General features: G+C 41.1%; 1 protein-coding gene across 1 annotated transcript in view; it reads left to right on the top strand.

The window, feature by feature from the left end:
* The first annotated feature begins 4,882 nt into the window (after nucleotides 1-4,882).
* The window catches only part of DYNC1LI1 (dynein cytoplasmic 1 light intermediate chain 1), a 37,112-nt gene continuing 18,235 nt past the window's right edge, over nucleotides 4,883-23,759 (top strand). Inside the window, exons 1-2 of the mRNA XM_045436429.1 lie at nucleotides 4,883-5,179; nucleotides 5,384-5,457. Of these exons, the coding sequence (XP_045292385.1) occupies nucleotides 5,034-5,179; nucleotides 5,384-5,457 (220 nt within the window). The 5' untranslated portion in view covers nucleotides 4,883-5,033. The remainder of the gene's footprint in view (nucleotides 5,180-5,383; nucleotides 5,458-23,759) is intronic.

Below are 23,759 nucleotides of genomic sequence, written 5' to 3'. Positions count from 1 at the left end.
AGTTAAGTGTCCAAGTCTTGATTTCAGCTTAGGGCATGATCTCATAGTTTGTGAGATAGAGCCCCAAGTCAGGCTCTGGGCAGAGCCCGCTTAGGATTCTCTCTCTCTGTCTGTCTCTCTCTCCCCCTTTCTCTTTGCCCCTCCCCCACTCTTGCTTTCCCTCTCTTTCTCTCTCTCAAAATAAACTTTAAAGAGGTGCCTTTAAAGTTGGCTCAGTCGGTTAAGCTCCCGACTTCAGCTCAGGTCATGATCTCACAGCTCATGGTTTAAGCCCTGAGATCAGAGCCTAGAGCTTGTTTCGAATTCTGTGTCTCCATCTTTCTCTGTCCCTCCCCAAATCATGCTCTGTCTCTGTCTCTCTCTCTCTCAAAAATAAACTTTAAAAATTTTTTTAAAAATCTTAAAAAAAAATTGCTCAGCTTGGAACATGTTGAGTTTGAAATATGCTATTAGATATCCAAGTGAAGATGTGGAATAAGCAGTTGGATGTATTAGTCTGGAGTTCCACATGGAGGCTCTGGGCTAGAGAGACAAATTTGGGAGTTTTTATCATACATTTGAATATTAAAGTACATAAAGAATTAAAGTAAAGTAAAGTATCATACATTTGAGAATTATCATACATTTGAGACTGGATGAGGTCACCAAAATTAGAGAAGAGGAACAAAGACTGAGCCCTGCAGTCCTTCAACATTAAGTGGTGGAAATGAGGAAATGGTGAAGACTGAGAAGGAGCAGCTAGTGAGGCAGGGAAAGAACAAGGAGAACATGGTGACCTGGAAGCCATGTGAAGACAGATATCCACACGGAGTGACCAACGGTATAATGTGCTGCTGATGGGTTAAGAAAAACAAGGACAGAGATCTGGATTTAGCAAAAAGGAGGTATAAGAGCAGTCTTTGTGGAGTCAGAGGGGCAAAAGTCTAATTAAGGTGGGTTATAAGGGCAAAGGGGAGGAGGAATTGAAAACATCAAATAGAGACAACTATTTGAAAGAATTTTTCTGTTAAAGAGAAGAAATAAATACAGCAGTAGCTGGTGAAGAAGTAGGGTTAAAAGAGATTTCTTTTTTTTTTTTTTTTAAAGTTTATATATTTGAGAGAAAGAGAGGGAGAGGGAGAGGGTGAGAGAGTGGGGGAGGGACAGAGAGAGAGGGACAGAGAGAATCTGTACTGTTAGCATGGAGCCTGACTCAGTCTCTAACTCACAAACCATGAGATCATGACGTGGGCCCATATCAAGAGTTGGACGCTTAACTGACTGAGCCACCCAGGTGTACCTCTTTTCTTTCTTTTTCTCTCTTTTTCTCTCTTTTTCTTTCTTTCTTTCTTTCTTTCTTTCTTTCTTTCTTTCTTTCTTTCTTTCTTTCTTTCTTTTTTTCTTTCTTTCTTTTAGAATGGAAGAATGTTAATGAAATGATCCAGTGGAGATCAAAAATGATTATATAGAGAAAGAGGGGACAATTGTTGGATCAATGTCCTAGAGTTGAGAAGAGATGGAATCTAGTATGTAAGTGTTTTAGTGTAAGAATATGAGTTTTCTTCCTATGACAATTGGCAGGAAAATTGATATGAAAGTGCAGATAGTGGATGGAGGTGCAAATGTGTTAGTGGAAATCTAGAGGCCTCCAAAGAACACATAACCAAAGGGGGGGGGGGGGGGAAGCAAAGAACACATAACAAAAGATAAGGAAAAAGAATAGCTTTGAATTGCCCAGTGACAACATTAGAATCTAGCCGACTGGGTGGCTCAATTGGTTAAGTGTCCGACTTTGGGTCAGGTCATGTTCTCATGGCTTATGAGTTCCAGCCCCAAGTTGGGCTCTGTGTTGACAGCTCAGAGCCTGGAGCTTGCTTTGGATTCTGTATCTCCCTCTCTCTCTGCCCCTCCCTGACTCTCTCTGTCTCTCTCTCTCAAAAATAAATAAACATTAAAAAAAATTATAATCTAGCTGACACGGGGTCAAGGCCTTTAAAAACCTAAGGGAAGATAATTAGCAACATAAGAATTTTATACCCAGCCAAACTATCACAAAGTGAGTATAGACTAAATGCATTTTCAAACATAAAAGGTGTGCTGGATATCTTCCATTTGTCCCTCTAGATCCACTGTCCACCCTTCTCTACCCTTCTTTGTGTTCTGGGAGGTAGACTTGCATGGACTGCTACACTTGAATTCTCTTGTCCTACAGCTTCTGGTTAGATTTGCCCAACATGAGACATTGGCAAGATACCAGGGGGCAGAAAGAGAGAATTCAGTACTGTGTTCCTGTACTGAAGTCATAGATCTTATTGAGCAATCCTTTCCTATAGCTGCAGCTCTTTCTGGATTCTAGTCAACATTCCTTCCTCTTTCCCCTTTAGGCTTAAATCTTCCTGCTCTTGCTAGCCCCATTTTGATACTGTTCATACCTTTGTAAATAGTTCTTCTTTAAGCTTTCATTCAGCACTGCCTTAGTAATGCCATTTTTTCCCTGGCTAGACCTTGGCTGGATACACAGGTCTCCAAAAATGTACCCATACACCTTTTCTTACAAAACTAGTGAAGTTCTCTAATAAAATTAGAAGAGAACACAGGAATGCAGCAAAGGGAATCCCCAGAATAATGGCAGAAGATCTCCAGATGACTGCTGTGTATTAGGCACATAGAATAACCAATTCAAATTGAAGCAGTCCAGAAAATTCTTAAAGATGTCTTTAAGATGAAATTGTTTGAATACCTAATGAGAAGTTTTACACAACTGGGACAAGAATTTGAAACTGAATTATAGTTAAGGGCATAGAAATTTAAGCAAATGAAAATCCAAATATTACATGTAACAAAAAGTTGGGCAAGAAAGAAAAGTAATCATAGTACAGGAAGTAGCTCAGTTGTAAATACCATTCATGTAACAAAAATTCCAAGGGACTTCTTTCCTTTTATAGCCTTCCTTATATTACAAAGGTTCTCTATGTTTGTTATGTAGAGATTTCTATACAGGCTATTTACCATGACAGCGTCTAAAGTTGCCAGGACATTTATCCTAATGTAATTTGACCTAACCTCTTGGGACAGTGGGAAGTCAAAATCTCAGTTTATCTACCGCCAACCTGTGGGGTAAATTACTTAATTTCACGGATTCTTTACAATGTATGAGGATTGCAAACCATAACACATAGTGTGCCTGGTACATAGTATGCACTCATAAATGACCACCCTTGTCAACCATCTTAATGGGAAAATGCTGGATAGGGATATTATAAAACCACAAGAAATACAACTTTGACCTCAATATAAGTAGGTAACTGGGCATCTAGAAGTCATGGGGCATTAGAAGCCTGACACTATTATACACTTGATACTTCCCAGGTTAAGTAAATATGATATGGAACTGACAATTCTGTATATGAACAAAATTGAGGGGGAAAAATGCTCTGACAAGAAAAGATGACTGAGGAAGTAAAGTACAGAGAATGAATCAATTCTCAGAGGGCTAAGAGAAGTATACAGCTCTTCTTTACAGCAGTGACTTTAACAACCAGTTTCCCCCAGAAGTCCCTGTCCTTCCCCCTGTCCCTTACCATAGAAAGCCTAGGATCCCAAGACTGGGTTCTAGTTCCTTTCCTAACCATACAAACTAACAAAAAATGAGCTGCCGGAGTTCACTAGGCCCATCAATTCTAGGGATTGGTCAGATATGAATGGTTTGAACAGTAAAGGAAAACATTAGTCATTAATAATAAACATGTATCAAGCACTCAAGATTTGTCAGTCACTGTTCTAAGCCATTTTACATGAATCATCCCGTTTGATCTTCATAAATTTTCTAGGTCCTTTTATCCCCATCTTACAGATAAGGAACTGAGACTCAGAGAGGTTAAGGAAATGGCCTATGGTTACTGATAACCTGTCTCCAAAGCCTTCTAGGCTTCTAACTGTACTGTTAATGTAGAACAAATACAGTCTTTAGCTGTGGATTTTTTCACTAGCCTAAGAGCAACGATCAGATTACGTATCAGCAAGTGATCTTCAAATATGACAGCAATAATGTACAAAGAGCTGGACTATTTTAAGCAAAGGCTCTGACAAGGTGTACCAGGACAGAGCCTTAAAACCACCAACTCTTTCTGGAGGCGGGGCTCAGACATTCAAATAAATTTAGCCAGTAAAGTTATGATAGAGAGGGAGTTATTTTAGTGCTACTTTAGGTTCTTTTCCATCTGCGTATGCCCAGTGCCAACTGTGCCTGCCATAGTAAGTGCTGAATAAACGTCTGTTGACTGGATATATGGATGACTCACCTACTGGGTCTTGTCAAATCTCACACGGAGCATCTCCTACAAAAACTTCGAGACTATTATTAAACCAAGCCCTGTCAATACTTTTTCTGTCACGCAGCTGCTCAGGGGCTGGGAGAATCTGCTCCAGATGTGGGGTCAAGACGGAGGAACACGGCGCCACGTGAGATTGCCAAGTAGAGAGCCCAGAAATTTCGGACCGCAGTAACTCTCCGGACACGGGCTGCACAAAGCCTCTTTTGCGGCGGGGCGGCCCGTTCCCATCTTGGCACCGGGGAAGTGTCGGTGTAGGCGGGTGACCGCCGTTCAGTCTGAATCGGGGGTTGGGGGGGGGGGGACAGCAATGACAGTGCAGGAATTCCACGCCGGCTGCGGGGTTTGTAGACCCGACTGAAGAGTGGGAGGGAGCACTGCTCACCTGACACACCCCAACCGGCTGTGTTGCAGCCCACAGCTGTGGGTGGGGGGCGGGAGACGCCTCACTACGCTGAGTTCAGAACTAGGGCTGCAGCGCAACCGTCAGCCAGGTCGTCCGCGCACGCGCATTCCTTACGCGCGCCCGCCAGACAGCAGCGCATGCGCAGTGCGTCCTCCCTCGCTCCGTCAGTCCCTGCAGGGTCCGCGGCTCCACCCCCGCAGACCCCGCCCCGCTCCCGTGTGCCGAACGCTCCATATCCGGGTTCCCGCCGCCGCCACCGCTGCCGCCGCCGCCTAGCTCATTCAGCTTTGCCGGGAGAGGTGTGATTCCCGACCAAGATGGCGGCTGTGGGGCGAGTCGGCTCCTTCGGTTCCTCTCCGCCGGGATTAGCCTCCAGTTACGCAGGCGGCCCCTTGGCTAACGAGCTAACATCGGGCAACGGCGGCGCCGCAGCAGGCGACGACGAGGACGGGCAGAACCTTTGGTAACGACCCCACCCTTCCCCGGGTCCCCGCTGGCACTCCCGGCCCTGCGGATACCTCGGGATCCCGTGCCCGCCGAAGCTCGGCGCCGGGCCCAGGCCACTGCGTTCTCGGGCAGCCCCCACTCAAGCGCGCCGAGGCCGGGTCGTCCCTCCCGCCGTGGGGTCCCAGTCCCCGGCCTCAGCGTGCTCCTTGCTCCCCGCTAGGTCCTGCATCCTCAGCGAGGTCTCCACCCGCTCGCGCTCCAAGCTCCCCGCAGGGAAGAACGTATTGCTGCTGGGTAAGTGTCCCCCGCCTCGCTCCGCCCCGCCTGTTCCCCACCCCGGCCCGGGTCAGGGTCCGCCCGCCCGTTCGCTCGCTTTGTGCGAACTCCCGGGCCTGGCCCCGCCCAGCCGCCGGACCGGTCGCTGACAGCTGGGGGAGCAGGGGAACGGGGACCCCGGCCCCGGTACCTTTGGGGACCGCCCTCCCCTGAGCCCTTCCTCCTCCCCTTCATGTAGAGGTGGCCCTGACAGCCTCCTGTGGGAAGGACAGAATGCGATATCCCATCGGAGGGATTGTAGAGGCTTGTGGTTTCCCTAGAAAAGAAGGACGGTTTTTCTTTCATAACAAAAATTAGTAGCAGGAGGCTCTTTTCAAGAGCTCCAGTGCAAATGGCATGCCATTAATAATTAATAGCTGACTCTTTGTATAATTGACAGGGAAGCTAGAAATTGAGACCTGGGAATCGTGATAAATGTTCTTATTTGATTCAGCTTTTCGGGTACAATGGACTCTTATTGCAGATGCCTTTTTAATTGTCACTTATAATTCTGATATTTGTAAAAGGCAATCGAACACCTTACTATTCCAGTTCCTTCGAGCCAAATGATTGTAATAAGGAGAAATGGTCTAATGTCTCAATTCTCCTGTATTTCCTCTGCTCTCTGGAAGTTATGTATTTTGTTTCTTTACTGATTCTGAGGGTGGGCATAGAGGATATTGAGGGAGAATAAATCACTGATTCACATTTTTGCAGGCTTAGTTTCTGAGTCATTTACAGAAAACCTTTCTTTCATATTCTTTAAATGTGAGATATTGAGTCTTGGCTTATAAAATGATGGTTAAATTTTAAAACTTTGGTGTTGGTGTCTCAAGACTAGTTTTATGTACATCTAAAACAGGAAAGGAAACAAAGAAGTCAATTGCTACTTGATAGGTTCTGCTTTTAATAGAAATGTGTAGGTAGAAACAAATTATTTTTCATGAATACTGCCAATCTTGCATATATGATTCTTGATGTTCTTTAAAGTTGCATGGAGCTAGTTGAAAAATTAGTTTTTACTTTGTTTTTAATGTGATTGAAAGTACCTACTGCAGATTAACCTGGATTGAGTCACAGCCTTATAATCTTAAACAAGTTACTTGATGTCTACAAACTTCAGTTTCTTCATCTTTAAAATGGATATTATAGAAATAATAATGCCTCCCTCTTAGGGTTATGGGGAAGACTGAATGAGATAATACTTGTAAAGTGGTAGCAACACAGTGACTTTTGTGATGGATTTCTGTCAACTGAATTAGAAAATATTTTATCAGAATTCTCTTTTTAAATATTCAATTAGTGTCCACATAAGTGATATTTAATAGGGCAGAGATAGATTAGGTTCCAAAAGCACAAAAAAAAAAAAAAAAAAAAAAAAATCCCAGAAAGTGTTTTAAGTTTACTAATTTAAACAAATTACTCTTAGTTACTAAACTGAAATGGATTTACTGTGACCTCACTGAAGTGGATTATTTTTAATTACTCTAAGTTAAATAAGACTTCTTTTCAAATACTATCATTGTGAGGATAAGATTCCTGCATTTTGTTTTCATTTTGCAAGTTCCCCCTAATTATTCGTATGTGTTAGATACTATTAGATGGTTCTGTTTGTGGTGAAACAAAATTGACAGTTTTGTTCATTTTTGATGTTCCTAATTTGTGCTGAGGTTGCACCATGCTTTTCTTTTAACCCCCTTTTTAACCTGCCTTTGACACTGGATCAGTGTATGCGACTGAGTGTACTTAGAGGCCCCAGACACTTCTATCCTTCCATACTTAGAATAGATTAAATTTCCTTCTTTATGAGCTTAATAGTTTGTAAGGCTCTGTCTAGTATCAGGTTACAAAAGCTTGAAATTTAAATTTTTTCTTTGAGTACTATTGGAATTTTCATCAAAGTCCTTTTCAGCTCTGGAAGAGCAGATTTTTATACTGATTACATAAATAGGATTAACTTTTTAAAATACCTCTAAAGATTTCTTAAAGATATTTTACCATCACATGTTTGGCAGCATTCAGTCTGTGCTGGTAGAGGGAAGAGATGTATAAATAGGGATTGTGGTTTTCTTTGTTATGAGTTTGAGGGTGCTAGGCAGGAGGATGCTTGGCCCTCAAGTGTTTTTCATGAATTATGGCCATCTCTGGAATCCTGTATTTAAAAAAAACAAAAACAAAAACTGAGACTGTAGCAAGGTTTGCTATTCCAGAAACAACCTGAAATGGGAACAATGATCAAGGTTTATTTATCGCAATGCAAATTGCAGTTTACCTTAGCTTGCTACATGCTTTCCCCTCCCCCTGCCTATGGGAGAAAAGGATTGGGACCAGACGTGTATACATGTCTATGAGCCATTCTCAAAGCATTTTCATATAAATAAATCTTAGTTTATCTCCTCAGTTGCCCCCTTCTTTCACCACCTCCAAATCTGAGACGTAGATGTTAGCACCAATTTGTAGATGAGATAATGAATTTTAAAGACCTGTTAAGTGAGTTTTCCAAGGTCACACAGCTTTTAAGACCCCGTGTTCTGTGACTCTGGCATGGCTTCCCAAGTTGATAGAAGTCCTTGCAAGGGAGAGAGTGCCACATATTCTTCCTATTGCATAACTTTTTAAAAAGGCTATCTTTGAGTAAAAGCACTAGTAATTGTTATAAAGTAAAATCCATATATTTGTTGGATTCTAGGCTGAAGCTTCTTGAGGGACACCACTGGGCCATGACACTTGTGTTTAAGGGGTCATTTAATCTACTGAAGCCAGACCCTTAGTGAAACCCAGAAACACTGTGACATTAGTGTTTAACCATTTTCTTTCTTGAAAGATTTTGAGAATGAGCTTCAGTGAAGTTTTTAATAGTAAAGGCAGAACTTCTAGTGCATGTACTTTAAGTAGGATTTAACTTATAAATTGTCCTTTGAAAAACTATTTTTTCCTCTTTACCCTTTATATTTAATCAACTTTTACTACAGTGATTGCAATTATATTTTAATAGCTGCTTTTTATTTAAAAAAAAAATTTTTTTTTTTTCAACGTTTATTTATTTTTGGGACAGAGAGAGACAGAGCATGAACGGGGGAGGGGCAGAGAGAGAGGGAGACACAGAATCGGAAACAAGCTCCAGGCTCTGAGCCATCAGCCCAGAGCCCGACGCGGGGCTCGAACTCACGGACCGCGAGATCGTGACTTGGCTGAAGTCGGACGCTTAACCGACTGCGCCACCCAGGCGCCCCAATAGCTGCTTTTTAAAGGACACTTACTCCATATCTTGGTTACTTTCCTATGTTTTGTTAAGAAAACTCCCTAAGGAAAATAATAGTACCTAACATTATAGAGCACTTCTATGTACCAGCTATGTAAAGATTGTTTCCAGAATTTGATTATCCCCTTAAAGATCAAGAAGCAAAACAGAGCTGTTAAGTAAATTGCCCTAAGGTTACACAGCCAGAGCCAACATCAAGAATCTAAATTGTGGGGGCGCCTGGGTGGCGCAGTCGGTTAAGCGTCTGACTTCAGCCAGGTCACGATCTCGCGGTCCGTGAGTTCGAGCCCCGCGTCGGGCTCTGGGCTGATGGCTCGGAGCCTGGAGCCTGTTTCCGATTCTGTGTCTCCCTCTCTCTCTGCACCTCCCCCATTCATGCTCTGTCTCTCTCTGTCCCAAAAATAAATAAACGTTGGAAAAAAAAAAAAAAAAAAAAGAATCTAAATTGTGTAGCCTACCTCCAGAGCCAGTATTCTTTTTCTTTCTTTTTCTTTTTTTAATGTTTATTTTTGAGGGGTGGGGCAGAGAGAGAGGGAGATAACAAAATCTGAAGCAGGCTCCAGGCTCTGAGCTGTCAGCACAGAACCTGACATGGGGTTTGAAGTCACAAGCCATGAGATCATGACCTGAGCTGAAGTCGGACACTCAACTGACTGAGCCACTCAGGTACCAACCCCCCCCCCTTTTTTTTTTAATGTTTTTATTTATTTTTGAGAGACAGAAAAACAGTATGAGCGGGGGAGGGGCAAAGAGAGACTGAGCCACAGAATCTGAAGCAGGCTCCAGGCTCTGAGCTGTCAGTGCGCACAATGCAGGGCTTGAACTCACAAGCTGTGAGATCATGACCTGAGCCAAAGTCGGATGCTTAACCGACTGAGCCACCCAGGCTCCTCCAGAGCCAGTATTCTTAGCCTATACGTTGGACTGTCTCCCTAAAAGAAAGGAGAGCTTTCTTTGTAGGAAAAGTAGGATGTTAAACAGTTTATATAAAGGAATTTTATGTGATTCTCTGATGCATGTGTTTCACTGCAAAAAAATCTCATTGACTTAGAGTAAATGAATTCATCATTTTACTAAGATACATTTGTAATCTTGGCCCCCCGGCCCAGTGCCTGGCTTATAAATAGAACATCAGTGTAACTTTATGATTTGAGGCCAACATAAATTAATGAAAACTAGTTGGCCCTTGGGTAAATCAGGTAAGCCTCATCTGTTTCATCTATAAATTAATATATTTGGATTTAGTGACCTCTGAAATCTTGTCTGATACCACATTCTATAATTTTTTTTAATTCCGAAGCTGTGGGTTATTAAATATTTTTAAGTTCATTTTTATTTATGTATCTTGAAAGAGAAAGAGAGAGAGAGAGAAAGTGAGCACAAATGGGGGAGGAGCGGAGAGAAGGAGATACAGAATCCCAAGCAGGCTCTGCCCCATCAGTGTAAAGCCTGATTCAGGGCTCAAACTCATAAACAGTGAAATGATGACCTGAGCCAAGATCAAGAGCCAGGTGCTTAATGAGTATGCCACCCAGGTGCCCCAGGTTATTAAATATTTTTAAAGAAATATTTTGAGGACTACTGCAGTTGAGCTTAAAGTATTGGGGCGCTTGGCTGACTCAGTCTGTAGAGCATGTGACTCTTGATCTCCAGGTTGTAAGTTTGAGTCCCACGTTGGGTGTGGACATTGCTTAAAATCTTTAAAAAAAAAAAAATTTATTTTTCCTTGTAAATGTGGCTGTTTGATTCCACCCAGGGAAGAAGCCTAGAGTCTATTTTTCCCTGAAGGCGCCATTCTAGGATTGTGTGCAGCCAAAAAGCCCCACAAAATGCTGAGCATCTTCAGGAAGTATGTTTGAAACAGTCATTCTTTTCAGGAATAAAATAGCTTCTATTATGCTTGAATTATTGGTAGGAAACCTCAAGATACATGGTGGAACCAGAGATCTGTTCAGAGAAGTAACTTCTGTGTGAGGACTAAATTTGAAAATAATGAGACTATTCAGTCTGAAACTCTTAACTTGTGAGGAGCTGGGATCAAAGATCATCAAAGTTCCAGGACTTCTAGAAAACACAGATTTTTATCAGTTGGAAGTATGTTAATGCTCTTTTTAGGAATGATTGGTTATGGGAATAGGACGCAAAGAGTGGAATGTTACCACGTATTGGATACTGATATGGATGATATTGGATTAGTAATTTTTCTTTTTCTTTTTTAATTTTTTTTTAATGTTTATTTATTTCTGAGACAGAGAGAGACAGAGCATGAGTCGGGGAGGGGCAAAGAGAGAGGGGGATACAGAATCGGAAGCAGGCTCCAGGCTCTGAGCTGTCAGCACAGAGCCCGACACGGGGCTCGAACTCACAGACTGTGAGACCTGAGCCAAAGCCGGACGCTCAACCGACTGAGCCACCCAGGTGCCCTGGATTAGTAATTTTTCAAGAATTAACAAAATTATTTACCGCATGTTATGTGTTACCACTATTAAAAATATGCCAAATATAGAGTGTTTTGAGACTCCAGTGGCATATTGATATTTTACAGTAGTCAGAGTCAGCAACCTATTATGTAAAGGGCCAGATACTAAATAATTTAGGCTTTGTGAGCTATATGGTTTCTGTTGTAACTATTCAATTCTGCCCTTATAGCCCCAAAACAGCCATAAGTAATTCATAAATAGATAAATGGGTGTGGCAGTGGTTAACAAAACTTTATTTTCAAAAACAGGCAGCAGACCAGATTTTGCCTGTGTGCTGAGGTTTGTAGACTCCTGCTTTAGGGTATTATGGGCATCAGTTTTGTCAGTAAGCACAGATGCCAGTTAATAGAGGTTTCTGGCTGATGGAATATGATGTTTGGTGCATGATAGGGGCTCAGTAAATAAATGTTGAATGAATGATGAACAGCTTTTATTTAAGTATCATTGTTATTCCAGCTAGATGCATAGTCCGAACGTAGGTGTAAGAGGTGTTAAGAGGAGTTCATGTATCTCTTCCAGCGCTGAGAGAGAGCTTGAGCACAGGTGAATAAGGGGTACAGCTTGAGTTAGGAAAAAGAAAGGACCAGTAAGTGAGTGACCATGGTCTGATCTTTTGAGGCTTTATTTTACTTAAAAAATCAGGGGTAAAAACAGATTATGTCTTCTTTCATTTGTTTGTTAAACATTATTAGAATGTGCTATGTATAAAATGCTTTGCTGAATCATTTGTGGAAAATACATAAACAGGACTCCATCCCTGCCCTCCAGGAGCTTATAAACTTCTGTGGGTAAAGACTCAAAGTGAAATAAAATATGTCAGTATGAAATAATTACTACATAGGTTGCTTAAGATTTTGCAGGAAAGCTGATATCTGAATAAAATTTTGCTAAGAAACGGGGGGGGGGGGCGGGGGGGGGGGAGAAGAACACTGGGGGCTACAGATTAAGGAAGCATGTTACAGTAGCCAAAACCTAGTGGAATAGGCCAAGACAGCTCAAGTTGATGGAACCTCACCTAGAGGCACCAGGTAGAGCAGCCCCTTCTACCATTTGAAGCTGTGGGATTGTGGATAAATTACAACCTTCTGATCTGTTAACTGAGGGTTTTTTTATACTTGGATTAAAAGAACTAAAAGAGGGGTGCCTGGGTGGCCCAGTCAGTTAAGTGTCTGGCTTTTTTTTTTTTTTTTTTTTAATGTTTATTCATTTTTGAGAGAGAGAGAGCGCGCGCCAGGAGTGGGGGGTGAGAGAGGGAGAGAGAGAATCCCAAGCAGGCTGTGCACTGTCAATGAGGAACCCGGTGTGGAGCTCGAATTCAGGAACCGTGAGATCATGACCTGAGCCAATATCAAGAGTCAGCCGCTTAACCAACTGAGCCACCCAGGAGCCTGTGTCTGATTCTTGATTTCCACTCAGGTGATCTCAGGTTTATGGGATCAAGCCCCACATTGGGCTGTTCGCCGAGTGTGGAGCCTGCTTGAGATTCTCTCTTTCTGTCCCTCCTGTGCACTCACTCTCTCCCAAATAAATAAACATTCAAAAATAAATAAAAAGAACTAAAAGAAATTATGTCTTAAAGCATTTTCTTCTCAAAATGGGAAGTCACTATTTTATTTATTTGAGAGAGCACTAGCAGGGAGAGGAACTGAGAGAGGGGGAGAGAGAGACAGAGACAGAGAATCTTGGGTCTCAATCTCATGACCCTGGGATCATGACCTGCACCGAAATCAAGAGTTGGATGCTCAACTGACCAAGCCACCCAGGCACCCCTGGAAGTCACTATTTTAAATTATAAAGTAATACGTGTTTCTTGTCCCAGTGAGAGAAAAAAATTATGAAGGTAAGAAAATAACACATGATCCTACCACCTGAAGATACCGTGTTCATTTTTTCTATATGTGTGTGTGTTTGCGAGGTTTTTTGTTTTTTTAAGTACGCTCCCCGCCCAGCATAGAACCCATCGCAGGGCTTGAACTCACGACCCTGAGATCAGGACCTGACCTGAGACCAAGAGTCAGACACTTAACCAACTGAGCCACCCAGGCGCCCCTTTATATTTGTTTTTTAAACAAATAGGCTCATATCTTATCTACTGTTTTGAAAAATCAGATTTTTAAATTTATGTATTTTATGACAATAGACATAGGTTTTTCCCTTTTAGTGACTGAATAATATATTTAGCTATGCCATAATTATAATTTGTGAGAGATTATTATTGTTACATCTAATTTTCTGCTTGCCCAGTATTATCTTTGGGATAAATTCCTGTAAGTGGAATGGCTAGGTCAAAAGTATTTATCTTTTGAGTCTTTCTTTATATTGCCAAATAGTCTTTTTTATTTATTTTTTTTTTTTTAACCAGTCTTTTAGGAAAGTTGTACCATTTGACATTCTTACCATCAGTATAAGAGAGTTCTTATTTGTCTAGCACCATTGCTAACACTAAGGATTATTCATTTTAATCTTATTTGGTAGATAGGTTAAAAATTGGCATCTTAATTTAACAGCAGTTTAACTGTAGAATATATAGCATATTTGTTGATTAAAAACTATTACTTCAGTGTGACTTTGACCTGGAGCATAGGAACTGTTACTAACCATTGGTATTAGCATTTATTGGCTGTTGTAAATATTTATTGAATTAAGCTCAGTGGTTTTTGGTTCATGTCTAGTCAGTGTGAAAGTGAGAGAAATAATAAAGGATAAAGTCTATCTAAAAAATTTTTTTTTAATGTTGATTTGTGAGAGAGAGAGCACACACGAGCGAGCAGGGGCAGGGGAGGGGCAGACAGAGAGGGACACAGAACTCCAAGTAGGCTCCAGGCTTTACACTGTCAGCACAAAGCCCAATGTGGGGCTCAAACTCACAAACTGTGAGATCATGAGAACCTGAGCTGAAATCAAGAGTCGGATGCTTAACCGACTGAGCTACCCAGGCACCCCAAATTCTATTTTTTAATGTGAATTACTGAATGCTGATATTCAAAAGTAGGACTTTGGCCAACAGATGGGATGGGAACATCGCGTGTTATGCCTGTTACTTGGGTGTTTTGCTTTTTTTTTTTTTTTTTCAACGTTTATTTATTTTTGGGACAGAGAGAGACAGAGCATGAACGGGGGAGGGGCAGAGAGAGAGGGAGACACAGAATCGGAAACAGGCTCCAGGCTCTGAGCCATCAGCCCAGAGCCTGATGCGGGGCTCGAACTCACGGACCGCGAGATCGTGACCTGGCTGAAGTCGGACGCTTAACCGACTGCGCCACCCAGGCGCCCCATGGGTGTTTTGCTTTATTATGTATCATGCTTACTTTTTTACAGAAGAGGGTTTTAAGCCCCAGGTTACACAGCTGAGCTAGGATTCGACTTTGGGCTTGTCTAACTTTCCACTACGCATGTACTCCTTGATATTCTGTTAGAGGGATGTAGTCTTGAACAGCCATGCATAAATGTTTACTTACAACCACTGGTTCAGATGCTACAGCTGATTAACAGCATCTCCTCCCTTGCCTCAGCTGGCAAGGGTCATCCAGGTACCTCTGAAGGCCATGCAGAAGGTATGAGTCCAAGACTAGTTCGGTGAAGACCCCTTATGGCTCTTGTCACCAGAGCTTTCAGACAAAATAAGATGATTTATTTTACATCATGCAAGGCCAAATTAAAAAAAAAGGTTAACTTCACAATGTTGATATCTCACCTGGACAAAGAAGGAACACGGCAGGCTAGATTTCCTTCTGTTCTGATTATCATGATGCTGTAGACCATGGTGGATCCAATATAGGTGTGGAGATGTGCAGCAAAGCTCTATGTAGAAAGCAGGTATCAGGCACATAAACTTGTGCAAAGCAAGAAGAGCAGGCACAGTGTGTCAGCCTTCCGTGCCAGCAGGAGAGGAGCCTGGGAGGAAAGGGAGGCAGAGTAGCGCTTATTTTGCCTTTTGGCATTCCTGCTTATCTTGAGTGGAGAAGACTAGACGCCGCTCCAGGAACAATGGCAATGTCTGTAGTGTTTAGGAGCATTGCTGGATTCTAATTCTGCCCCTTCTTTAACAAACTGCTTGATCTTTCAAATTATACTATTTACCTTTTAGGATTGCCATGTGGATTATATGAGACGATGTTTGTAAAAACACTTCAAACAGTGACATACACTGGAAGTGTTCAAGATGGCTATTATTAATGTGTTGTGAGTACATAAGTGTTTAGCTCTGATAGCTCATTTTCGTGTGATTCATGTTTTTATTGTATCTTTTAATACACTGTTGATGTCTTATAAAAGAACTTTATTTCTGGTGTATCACTGACCAAGAAGTAATGAAGGATAATAGTTACAGAACTTTAAATCCATCACCATAAATTTTGTCTGGTTTTACCCTCGTCTATTTAGAAGAAGGGAGCAAATGGAAATACTTGTCCAGGTTTACACAACTAGTTATGGTATTGTTACAGTTAGAAATCACATCTTCTGACTCATCCCATTTCTAAGTCTGTTAATTAAATTGTCATTATAAAATTTATGGATGTTACATCTGGTGTTGAATTAGAGATCTGTTGGGGAGATAGAACAGTATTACAAGCACACCTTTACCCCTATATGTTTTGGTGGAGTTTATGGAGATTTTCTTTTATAATCAATTTGGTTTTCTAATTTGAGCTGAAAAGAAGTAAGAATTGATGGCCATTATTGCTTTATGCTAAAACTGAAGTTCTTTTGGGGCACCTGGCTGGCTCAATTGAAAGAGCATGCTACTCTTGATCTTGGGATTGTAGGTTTGAGCCCCACATTGTGTGTAGAGATTACTTAAAAATAAAATTTTAAGGGTGCCTGGGTGGCTCAGTCTTTTAAGCATCTGACTCTTGATTTTTGGCTCAGGTCATGATCTCACAGTTTGTGAGATCAAGCCCCACGTGGGGCATCGGGCTCTGCACAGGCAAGGAGCCTGTTTGGGATTCTCTCCCTCTCTCTGCTCCACGCCCACTTGCATGCGCTCTTTCTCAAAGTAAATAAACTTAAAAATAAATAATAAATAAACTTAAAAATTAAAAAGTAAAACTGGGTTCTTTTAGTGCTTGGATCTTACAAATCCAAGTGCTCACAGAGTGACTTTTTTGAACAGTTCTCAGACAGATAATGTGCAATAGAGGCTTGTTTGCTGTGGGGAATTTCACTGTAATCAAATCAACAGATCTTTCTTCCTTTGGTTCATCCACTAGGACAGGGTTTGGCCCATAGGCTATTTCTGTATAGCCACAAACCAAGAATAGTTTATATTTTTAAAGAGATGGAGGGGGGAAAAAACAAAGATGAATATGTGATAGAGACCTTATGTGAACTGCAAAGCCTAAAATATTTGCTATCTAGCGTCGCCTGGGTGGCTCAGTCAGTTGAGTGTCCGACTTTGGCTCAGGTCATGATCGAGTTTGAGCCCCGCGTCAGGCTCTGTGCTGACCGCTCGGAGCCTGGAGCCTGCTTCAGATTCTGTGTCTCCCTCTCTCTCTGCCCCTTCCCTGCTCACGCTCTGTCTCTGAAAAATGAATAAACCTTAAAAAAAATTAAAATATTTGCTATCTAGTTCTTTACATAAAAAGTTTCCCAGCACCTGGATGAGGACATGAAAATAGCTCTATTAGAATATAATTAGATCTAATTAAATAGTTCTGTTTGCTTTAAAAAACATCTTTCAAATATGTCCTCTTTAAGAAAATCTAATATAAACTGCAAACGTAGATGAAATATTTAGAGAATAACTTTAACATCATCACTAAAGGGCTCTTTATAGAAGGACTTTCATCTTAGTCTATTTAAACAGGAACTCTCAGTACTTGTGTAAGTGTATGTTTACAGATCATTAACTATTTGGCTGGCACACTTAAAGCTAGTATGTCTGTTTCACTGCCAGCTGAAGGCCAAGGAACTGAAGATAAAGCTTTCTTAACAGTTTATTCATGACAGGTAGATGAATTCCTTCAACATTTTTTGAAGCTACACAGGCCCCATTTAAAGATATATTAATTGCATAGAATGAAGGACATATGTAGTTATTTTTCTTTTATTTTACTGCTCAAACCATTAGACTCTGTGTTTTTTCAAAAATATCTTGGAATTTAGTGACTTTTGTTTCCTCAATGGTTTGGTCATTAGAGAGAATTTTTATTTTATTTGTTTAGTTTTCTCCATGCTCTCTATGGCTTAGAATTTTAAGCTTTCAGTCTAAGTGATTCTGAGAAGTGTTTATGTGATTTGAGTAGTTTGTGTCATTGATTTATGTACTGTAATGCCCTTTTAGTGTCAAAAAAGTCACCCGAAAATTCCTATATTTCTGGGGAGTTTTTTTTTTTTTTTTGTCTTTGCTCTTTTTATTTATGTATTTAGCATTGAATACGTGTTTGTTTTTTTTTTTTAAGTTTATTTATTTTGAGAGAGACAGAGACAGAGAGTGGGGCAGGGGCAGAGAGGGAGAGAGAGATCTCAAGCAGGTTCTGCACTGTCAGAACCTGAGGCTCAAACTCAGGAACTGTGAGATCATGACCTGAGCTGAAACCAGGAGTCGGATGCTTAATCAACTGAGCCACCCAGGCGCCCCTGAATGCTTGTTTTTTTTAAATTCACTTTTTGATGCCCTCCATCCATAGCCCCACCCCCACCCCCGCCCCGTCCCACAACCACCAATCTGTTCTCTGTATCTATGAGTTTGAGGAGTTTGGGTTTTTTTTTTAGATTCCACGTATAAGAGAGATTATACTGCATTTGTCTTTCTTTATCTGAATTATTTCACTTAGCATAATGCCCTCAAGGTCTGTCTATGTTGTCACAAATGGCAGAATTTCATTCTTTCTTGTGGCTGAATAATATTGTGTGTGTGTATCTCAGATCTTCTTTTATCCATTCATCCATCAGAGGATACTTAGGTTGTTCTCTTATCTTAGCTGTTATAAATAATGCTGCAGTGAACACAAGGGTACATGTATCTTTTCAAGTTAGTGTTTTCATTTTCTTTGGATAAATTTCCAAGAGTGGAGTTGCTGGATCACATGGTCAAAATACCAAAATTTTTAATTTTTTGAGGAACCTCATACTATTTTCCACAATGACTGTACCAATTTATATTCCCACCAACAGGGCACAGGGGTTCCCTTTTCTCCACATCCTTGCCAACATTTGTTTTTTCTTATCTTTTTGATACTAGCCATTCTAACAGGTGTGAAGTGATATCCCATTGTGGTTTTGGTTTGCATTTTTTTTGATGACTAGTGATATTGAGCATCTTTACATGTGCCTTTTGGGTCTTCTTTGGAGAAATGTCTGTTCATGTTTTCTGCCCATTTTGTTAACTATATTGTTTGGTTTTTTGCTAATTGAATTGTATGAATTCTTTATACATTTTGCATGTTAACCCCTTATGAGATATAGGCGATGGAAGTATTTTCTCCCATTCATTTGGTTGCCTTTTTATTTTGTTGATGGTTTCCTTTGTTGTGTAAAAACCTTTTAGTTTGATGTAGTCCCACTTGTTTATTTTTGCTTTTGTTGCTTTTGCTTTTAGAGTCAGATTAAAAAAAATAATAATTGCTGCGGCACCTGGGTGGCATGTTAAGTGTCGGTTAAGTGTCTGACTTCAGCTTAGGTCACAATCTCACGGTTTGTGAGTTCGAGCCCCACGTCGGGCTCTGTGCTGACAGCTCAGAGCCTGGAGCCTGCTTCTAATTCTGTCTCTGTCTCTCTGCCCCTCCCCTACTCACTCTCTGCCTCTCTCTCATATATAAAACATAAGAAAAAAATTTAAAAAAAATAATTGCCAAGACCAGTATCAAGGAGCTTACTGCCTGTGTTAACTTCTAGGAGCTTTATGGTTTCGGGTCTTATGTTCAAGTCTAACCCATTTTGAGTTAATGTCTGTATTTGGTATAAGATAGTGGTCCAGTTTCATTCTTCTGCATACGGCTGTCCAGTTTTCCCCAACATCATTTATTGAGGAGACTACCTTTTACCTATTGTATATTCTTGGCTCCTTTGTCATATATTAATTGACTATATACACTTGGGTTTATTTCTGGTTTCTCTATTCTGTTCCATTGATATATCTGTTTTTACACCAACACCTTAACTGTTTTAATAACTGTAGCTTGTAATAGAGTTCAAAGTCAGGGAGCATGATGCCTTCAGCTTTGTTCTTCTTTCTCAAGATTCCTTTGGCTTATCCAGGGTCTTTTGTGGTTCCAGACAAATTTTAGGATTGTTTGTTCTATTTTTGTGAAAAATGCCACTGGAATTTTGATAGGGATTGCATTGAATCTGTAGATTGATTTAGGTTTAAAGCCACATAGTCCCCATTGCCCTAATTGCCACTTTAAAGGTATATTAATTGCTTGGAGTTAAGTATGTAAATAGTTATTTTTCTTTTCTTTCACTCTTCAAACTATTAGGTTACTGTTTTGTTTTCCAAAAATAACTTGGAATTCAGTGACTTTTGTTTCTTGAATGGTTTGGCCAGTAAAAATGGTTTTTAGATGTCTGTCAATGCCAAATAGAGGTATCCTGAATTTTAATATTTGTTAATCCTTCTAATTGCATAATAGAATAAAGAGAAAGGGTTCATGATGGACTTTTTAGTAGTGGCAAACATCGTTCATCTTGGCTGGAGCAAGGCAGCTGAATACTGCCAGCTGCAATGACTAGAAGGCTTTTCTAAGTTTAGTGAAGGAGATATGTATTATGAGCTTACACAATTAATTGATGTGTTATTGTTGAGAGGTAACCACTTGAGTTTTATAGATACAAGTGAATAAATTATTGTAATAGATTGTGGGTAAAGGCCCAGGACAAGCTATTATAGATGGGGTATAGTTACGAAAATAGAGACTATAGCCATGATTAAGAGATAATGAATATTGGTAAAGGATCTTCTGACTATATGGTGGGTGCTACACAGTGAATGTGTACCTCTCAAATGAATAAGTTGAAATTGTACCCCACAGGGCGATGGCATTAGGAGGTGTGGTCTTTTATAGATGATTAGGTTATGAGGGCAGAGGCCTCATGAATGGGGCCCTCATAAAAGAGACACCAGAATGCTCTCTTACCTCTTCTGACATGTGAGGACACAGAAGACAGCTGTTTACGAACCGGGAAACAAGCCCTCACTAGACACTAGATCTGCCAGTGCCTTGATCTTGAACTTCCTACCCTCCAGAACCGTAAGAAATAAATTGTGTTGTTTAAAAGGTACCTAGCCTATGGTATTTTTGTTATAACAGCTCAAAGAGACTAAGACAACATGGTTTCTGTTTTTGTTGAACAAGCAGGGACAGTGCCTGTTAAGAATGGGATAATTTCGGGGTGCCTGGGTAGCTCAGTCAGTTAAGCGTTGGACTCTTGATTTCAGCTCAGTTCATGAGATCAAGCCCTGTGTCAGTGCAGAGCCTGCTTGGGATTCTCTCTTTCTCTCTCTGTCTCTACCCTCCTCATGCCCTCGCTCTCTGTCTCTCAAAATTTATTTTTAAAAACTTAAAAAAAAAAAAGAATAGGATAATTAAGTATCTTAAATGCAAGGACTTTATATCCTGCTTACTGTTAAGAGAACTTGCTCAAAGAATATTTGTTGAATGAAGGGGACAGACTTGGCAGACTGACATTCCCCTGAAGCAAACCCATAAATGAGCTGAGACATTACATTGAAGTGTCTTTAAGTGTGCAGTGTGTTTTTGCGAGTATGAGGAAGAGTGCTTAACCAGACTCGTGGAGGCAAAGAAAGCTTCCTAGAGGAAACTAAATGGAGACCAGAAGGATAAGCTGGGGTTCTCCCAGATGTGAGGGAAAGGGAAGAATATTCCAGAAAGAAGTGACAGCACGTGTGAAGACTCAGAGTTGAGAGACTGCACCCTGTCTGGCTCTGCAAGACCTGGAGCCTAGCATGTGGGTTGTGGGAAATGGAGACATGGGTTGTGGGATATGGGATATAGCGAGGAGCAGAAGAATTAAGTGGCTTTTGTAAGGAATATTGGGCTTTATTGCAAGGGCAGCAGGAAGGGGCGCCAGGGTGGCTCAGTTGGTTAAGTGTCTGACCGGCTCAGGTCATGATTTCGCAGTCCGTGAGTTCGAGCCCAGCATCGGGCTCTGTGCTGACAGCTCAGAGCCTGCAGTCTGCTTTGGATTCTCCCCCTCTCTCTGCACCTCCCCCCACTGTCGCGCGCTCTCTCTCTCTCTTAAAAATAAACATTAAAAAAAAATTTTTTTTAAGGGCAGCAGGAGGACCCTGAGGGTTTTTTCTGACATCCTATGGAAATTCCAAGCGTGTTGGAGGAATTTTGAAGTGAATAGTCATACCCAAACCTAGATTCTACCGTTAACATTTAACTGTATTTGCTTTATCACATAAATGTTTCACTGCTCCACCCTTTTTTATGCATTACAAAGTAAGTTCCTGATATTAGTTTACTTCACTCTAAATATTTGAGCTTTCATATGTTATTAACTAGAATACCCTGAAGGGTCCTAAGAGGCAGAAGTGGCATGAGGAAATTGTTTCAGGAAAATCACTCAAGCCGCAGGATGGGGAATGGATTGCAGTGTGCTAAGAATTTAGTGAATGTTCACTTTTGAGTAGCATGTTTATATAGTGAGAAGACAACCAGGCAGAGGCCAGGGGTTAAATGCTTAAAGATCTAAAAAGGGAGAAAAAGAAAAAAAACGCTAACAAATAATGTGATTAGAAGATGTGTATAACAGTAGCACAAGACTACATCTTTGTAATATCAACAGCATTTTCACAGAACTGGAACATCGGTCCTAAAATTTATATGGAACCACAAAAGACCTCAAATAGCCAAAGTGGTCATGAAAAAGAAAACCAAAACTGGAGGTGCCACAGTTCCAGACTTCAACTTATATTACAAGGCTGTAGTAATCAAAACAATATGATACTGGCACCAAAATAGACACATAGATAGAATAGAAATAGAATAGAATAGAAAACCCAGAGATAAGCCCACAATTATCTGGTCAATCTTCAAGAAAGGAGGAAAAAATATACAAGGGGAAAATGACAGTCTCTTCAACAACTGGTATTGGGAAGACCGGACAGCTATCTGCAAACTGGACCACCTTCTTACACCATATGCAAAAATAAACTCAAAGTGGATTACAGCTCTAAATGTGAGACCTGAAACCATAAAATTCCTAGAAGAGAGCACAGGCAGTAATTTCTTTAACAGCGTCTGTAGCAGCATTTTTCTAGGTATGTCTCCTGAGACAAGGAAAGTAAAAGCAAAAATAAATGTCAAAATAAAAAGCTTCTACACAGTGAAGGAAATCATCAAAACTAAAAGGCAGTCTATCAAATGGGAGAAGATCTTTGCAAATGAAATATCTGGTATTAGGGGACATCCAAGTATTGATGACCAGTTAGCAGTTCAGGAGAGGCTAAGGCTGGAAAGAAATCCATGGGTCACCAGATTATAGGGAGTATTGAAGTTGTCTTCAGAGCTTCTCCTGGAATTACATTCAGAGGGAGAAGAGTAGAAGGCTGAGGAAGGAACCCTGGATTGTACAAACATTGGGTAGGGATGGAAGAGCAGCCTGCAAGGAAGACTCAGGACCAGCCACCTCAGAGGTTAAGTGGTAGAGTAGGAGAGGGCGATGTTCCTGAAACAGTGACGAGAGAGAGAGCCTTCTCTGACTTCTGTGTCTTCCTCCTCCTCTCTCTGCCAGCTCCCAACCAAGTCTGCCTTGAGTACAGCTGTCCCCACCGCTATTAACCTTAGTTCAGGCCTACCTCATTTCTTGCTAGGACTCCAGTAATACCGAGTTACCTAGTCTCCTAGACTCCTAAACTTACCAGTCTTCCATACTGTCGCCATAGAGGTCTTTCTAAAATATTTAACTACTGCCAGTGGCTCCCTGTTATCTTCAGGATAAAGTGTGACCTTCTCAGCCTGGCATAAGATGCCCTTCATGATCTGGCATTCTGTACTTGTTCTCACTTTCTGGCTTCTGTTCCTCTCACATCCTAACATTCTTCAAATTATCTGTCCTTTGTAGAAGGACAAACACTTCTTTGCCTCCAGGCCTCTGTATATGCTTTCCTTACTTCCTGGGATGATTAGCTGTCCGTGGCTCATTAATACTACAAGACTTGGCTATAGTGTTACCTGCCACCTCTACAAAGTCCTTTCTGACTTCCAGGCAAGACGAGGATATTCCCTTAGGGCTGGCCTCCTGGTTGTTGCGTATCTCCAGTATAGACCTAATGACAGTATCTTGAAATCATCTATTTGTTTTCCCTCTCCAGTTTGTCAGCCTCCTAGAGGACAGTGACTTTGACATAAGGATCTTTGTACTCCTGGTGCTTAATGTAGTAAATGTCTAATGGAGTGGTTCCTCAGAGTGTGGTCCCCACACTAGCAGCATCAGCAGCACTGGTTGCTCGTTAGAAATGCAGATTGTTGGACCCCACCCCAAACTTACTGAATCAGAAACCCAGAAGGGGAAGCCCAGCAATGTGTGTTTAATAAGCCCCCCGGTGAGTCTGGTACATTTTTGAGAAC

Source organism: Leopardus geoffroyi, chromosome C2 (genome assembly GCF_018350155.1).
Source record: "Leopardus geoffroyi isolate Oge1 chromosome C2, O.geoffroyi_Oge1_pat1.0, whole genome shotgun sequence".
Lineage (NCBI taxonomy): Eukaryota > Metazoa > Chordata > Mammalia > Carnivora > Felidae > Leopardus > Leopardus geoffroyi.
The sequence above is the reverse complement of the archived record's forward strand: the minus strand, read 5'-3'. Positions and strand labels throughout refer to the sequence as shown.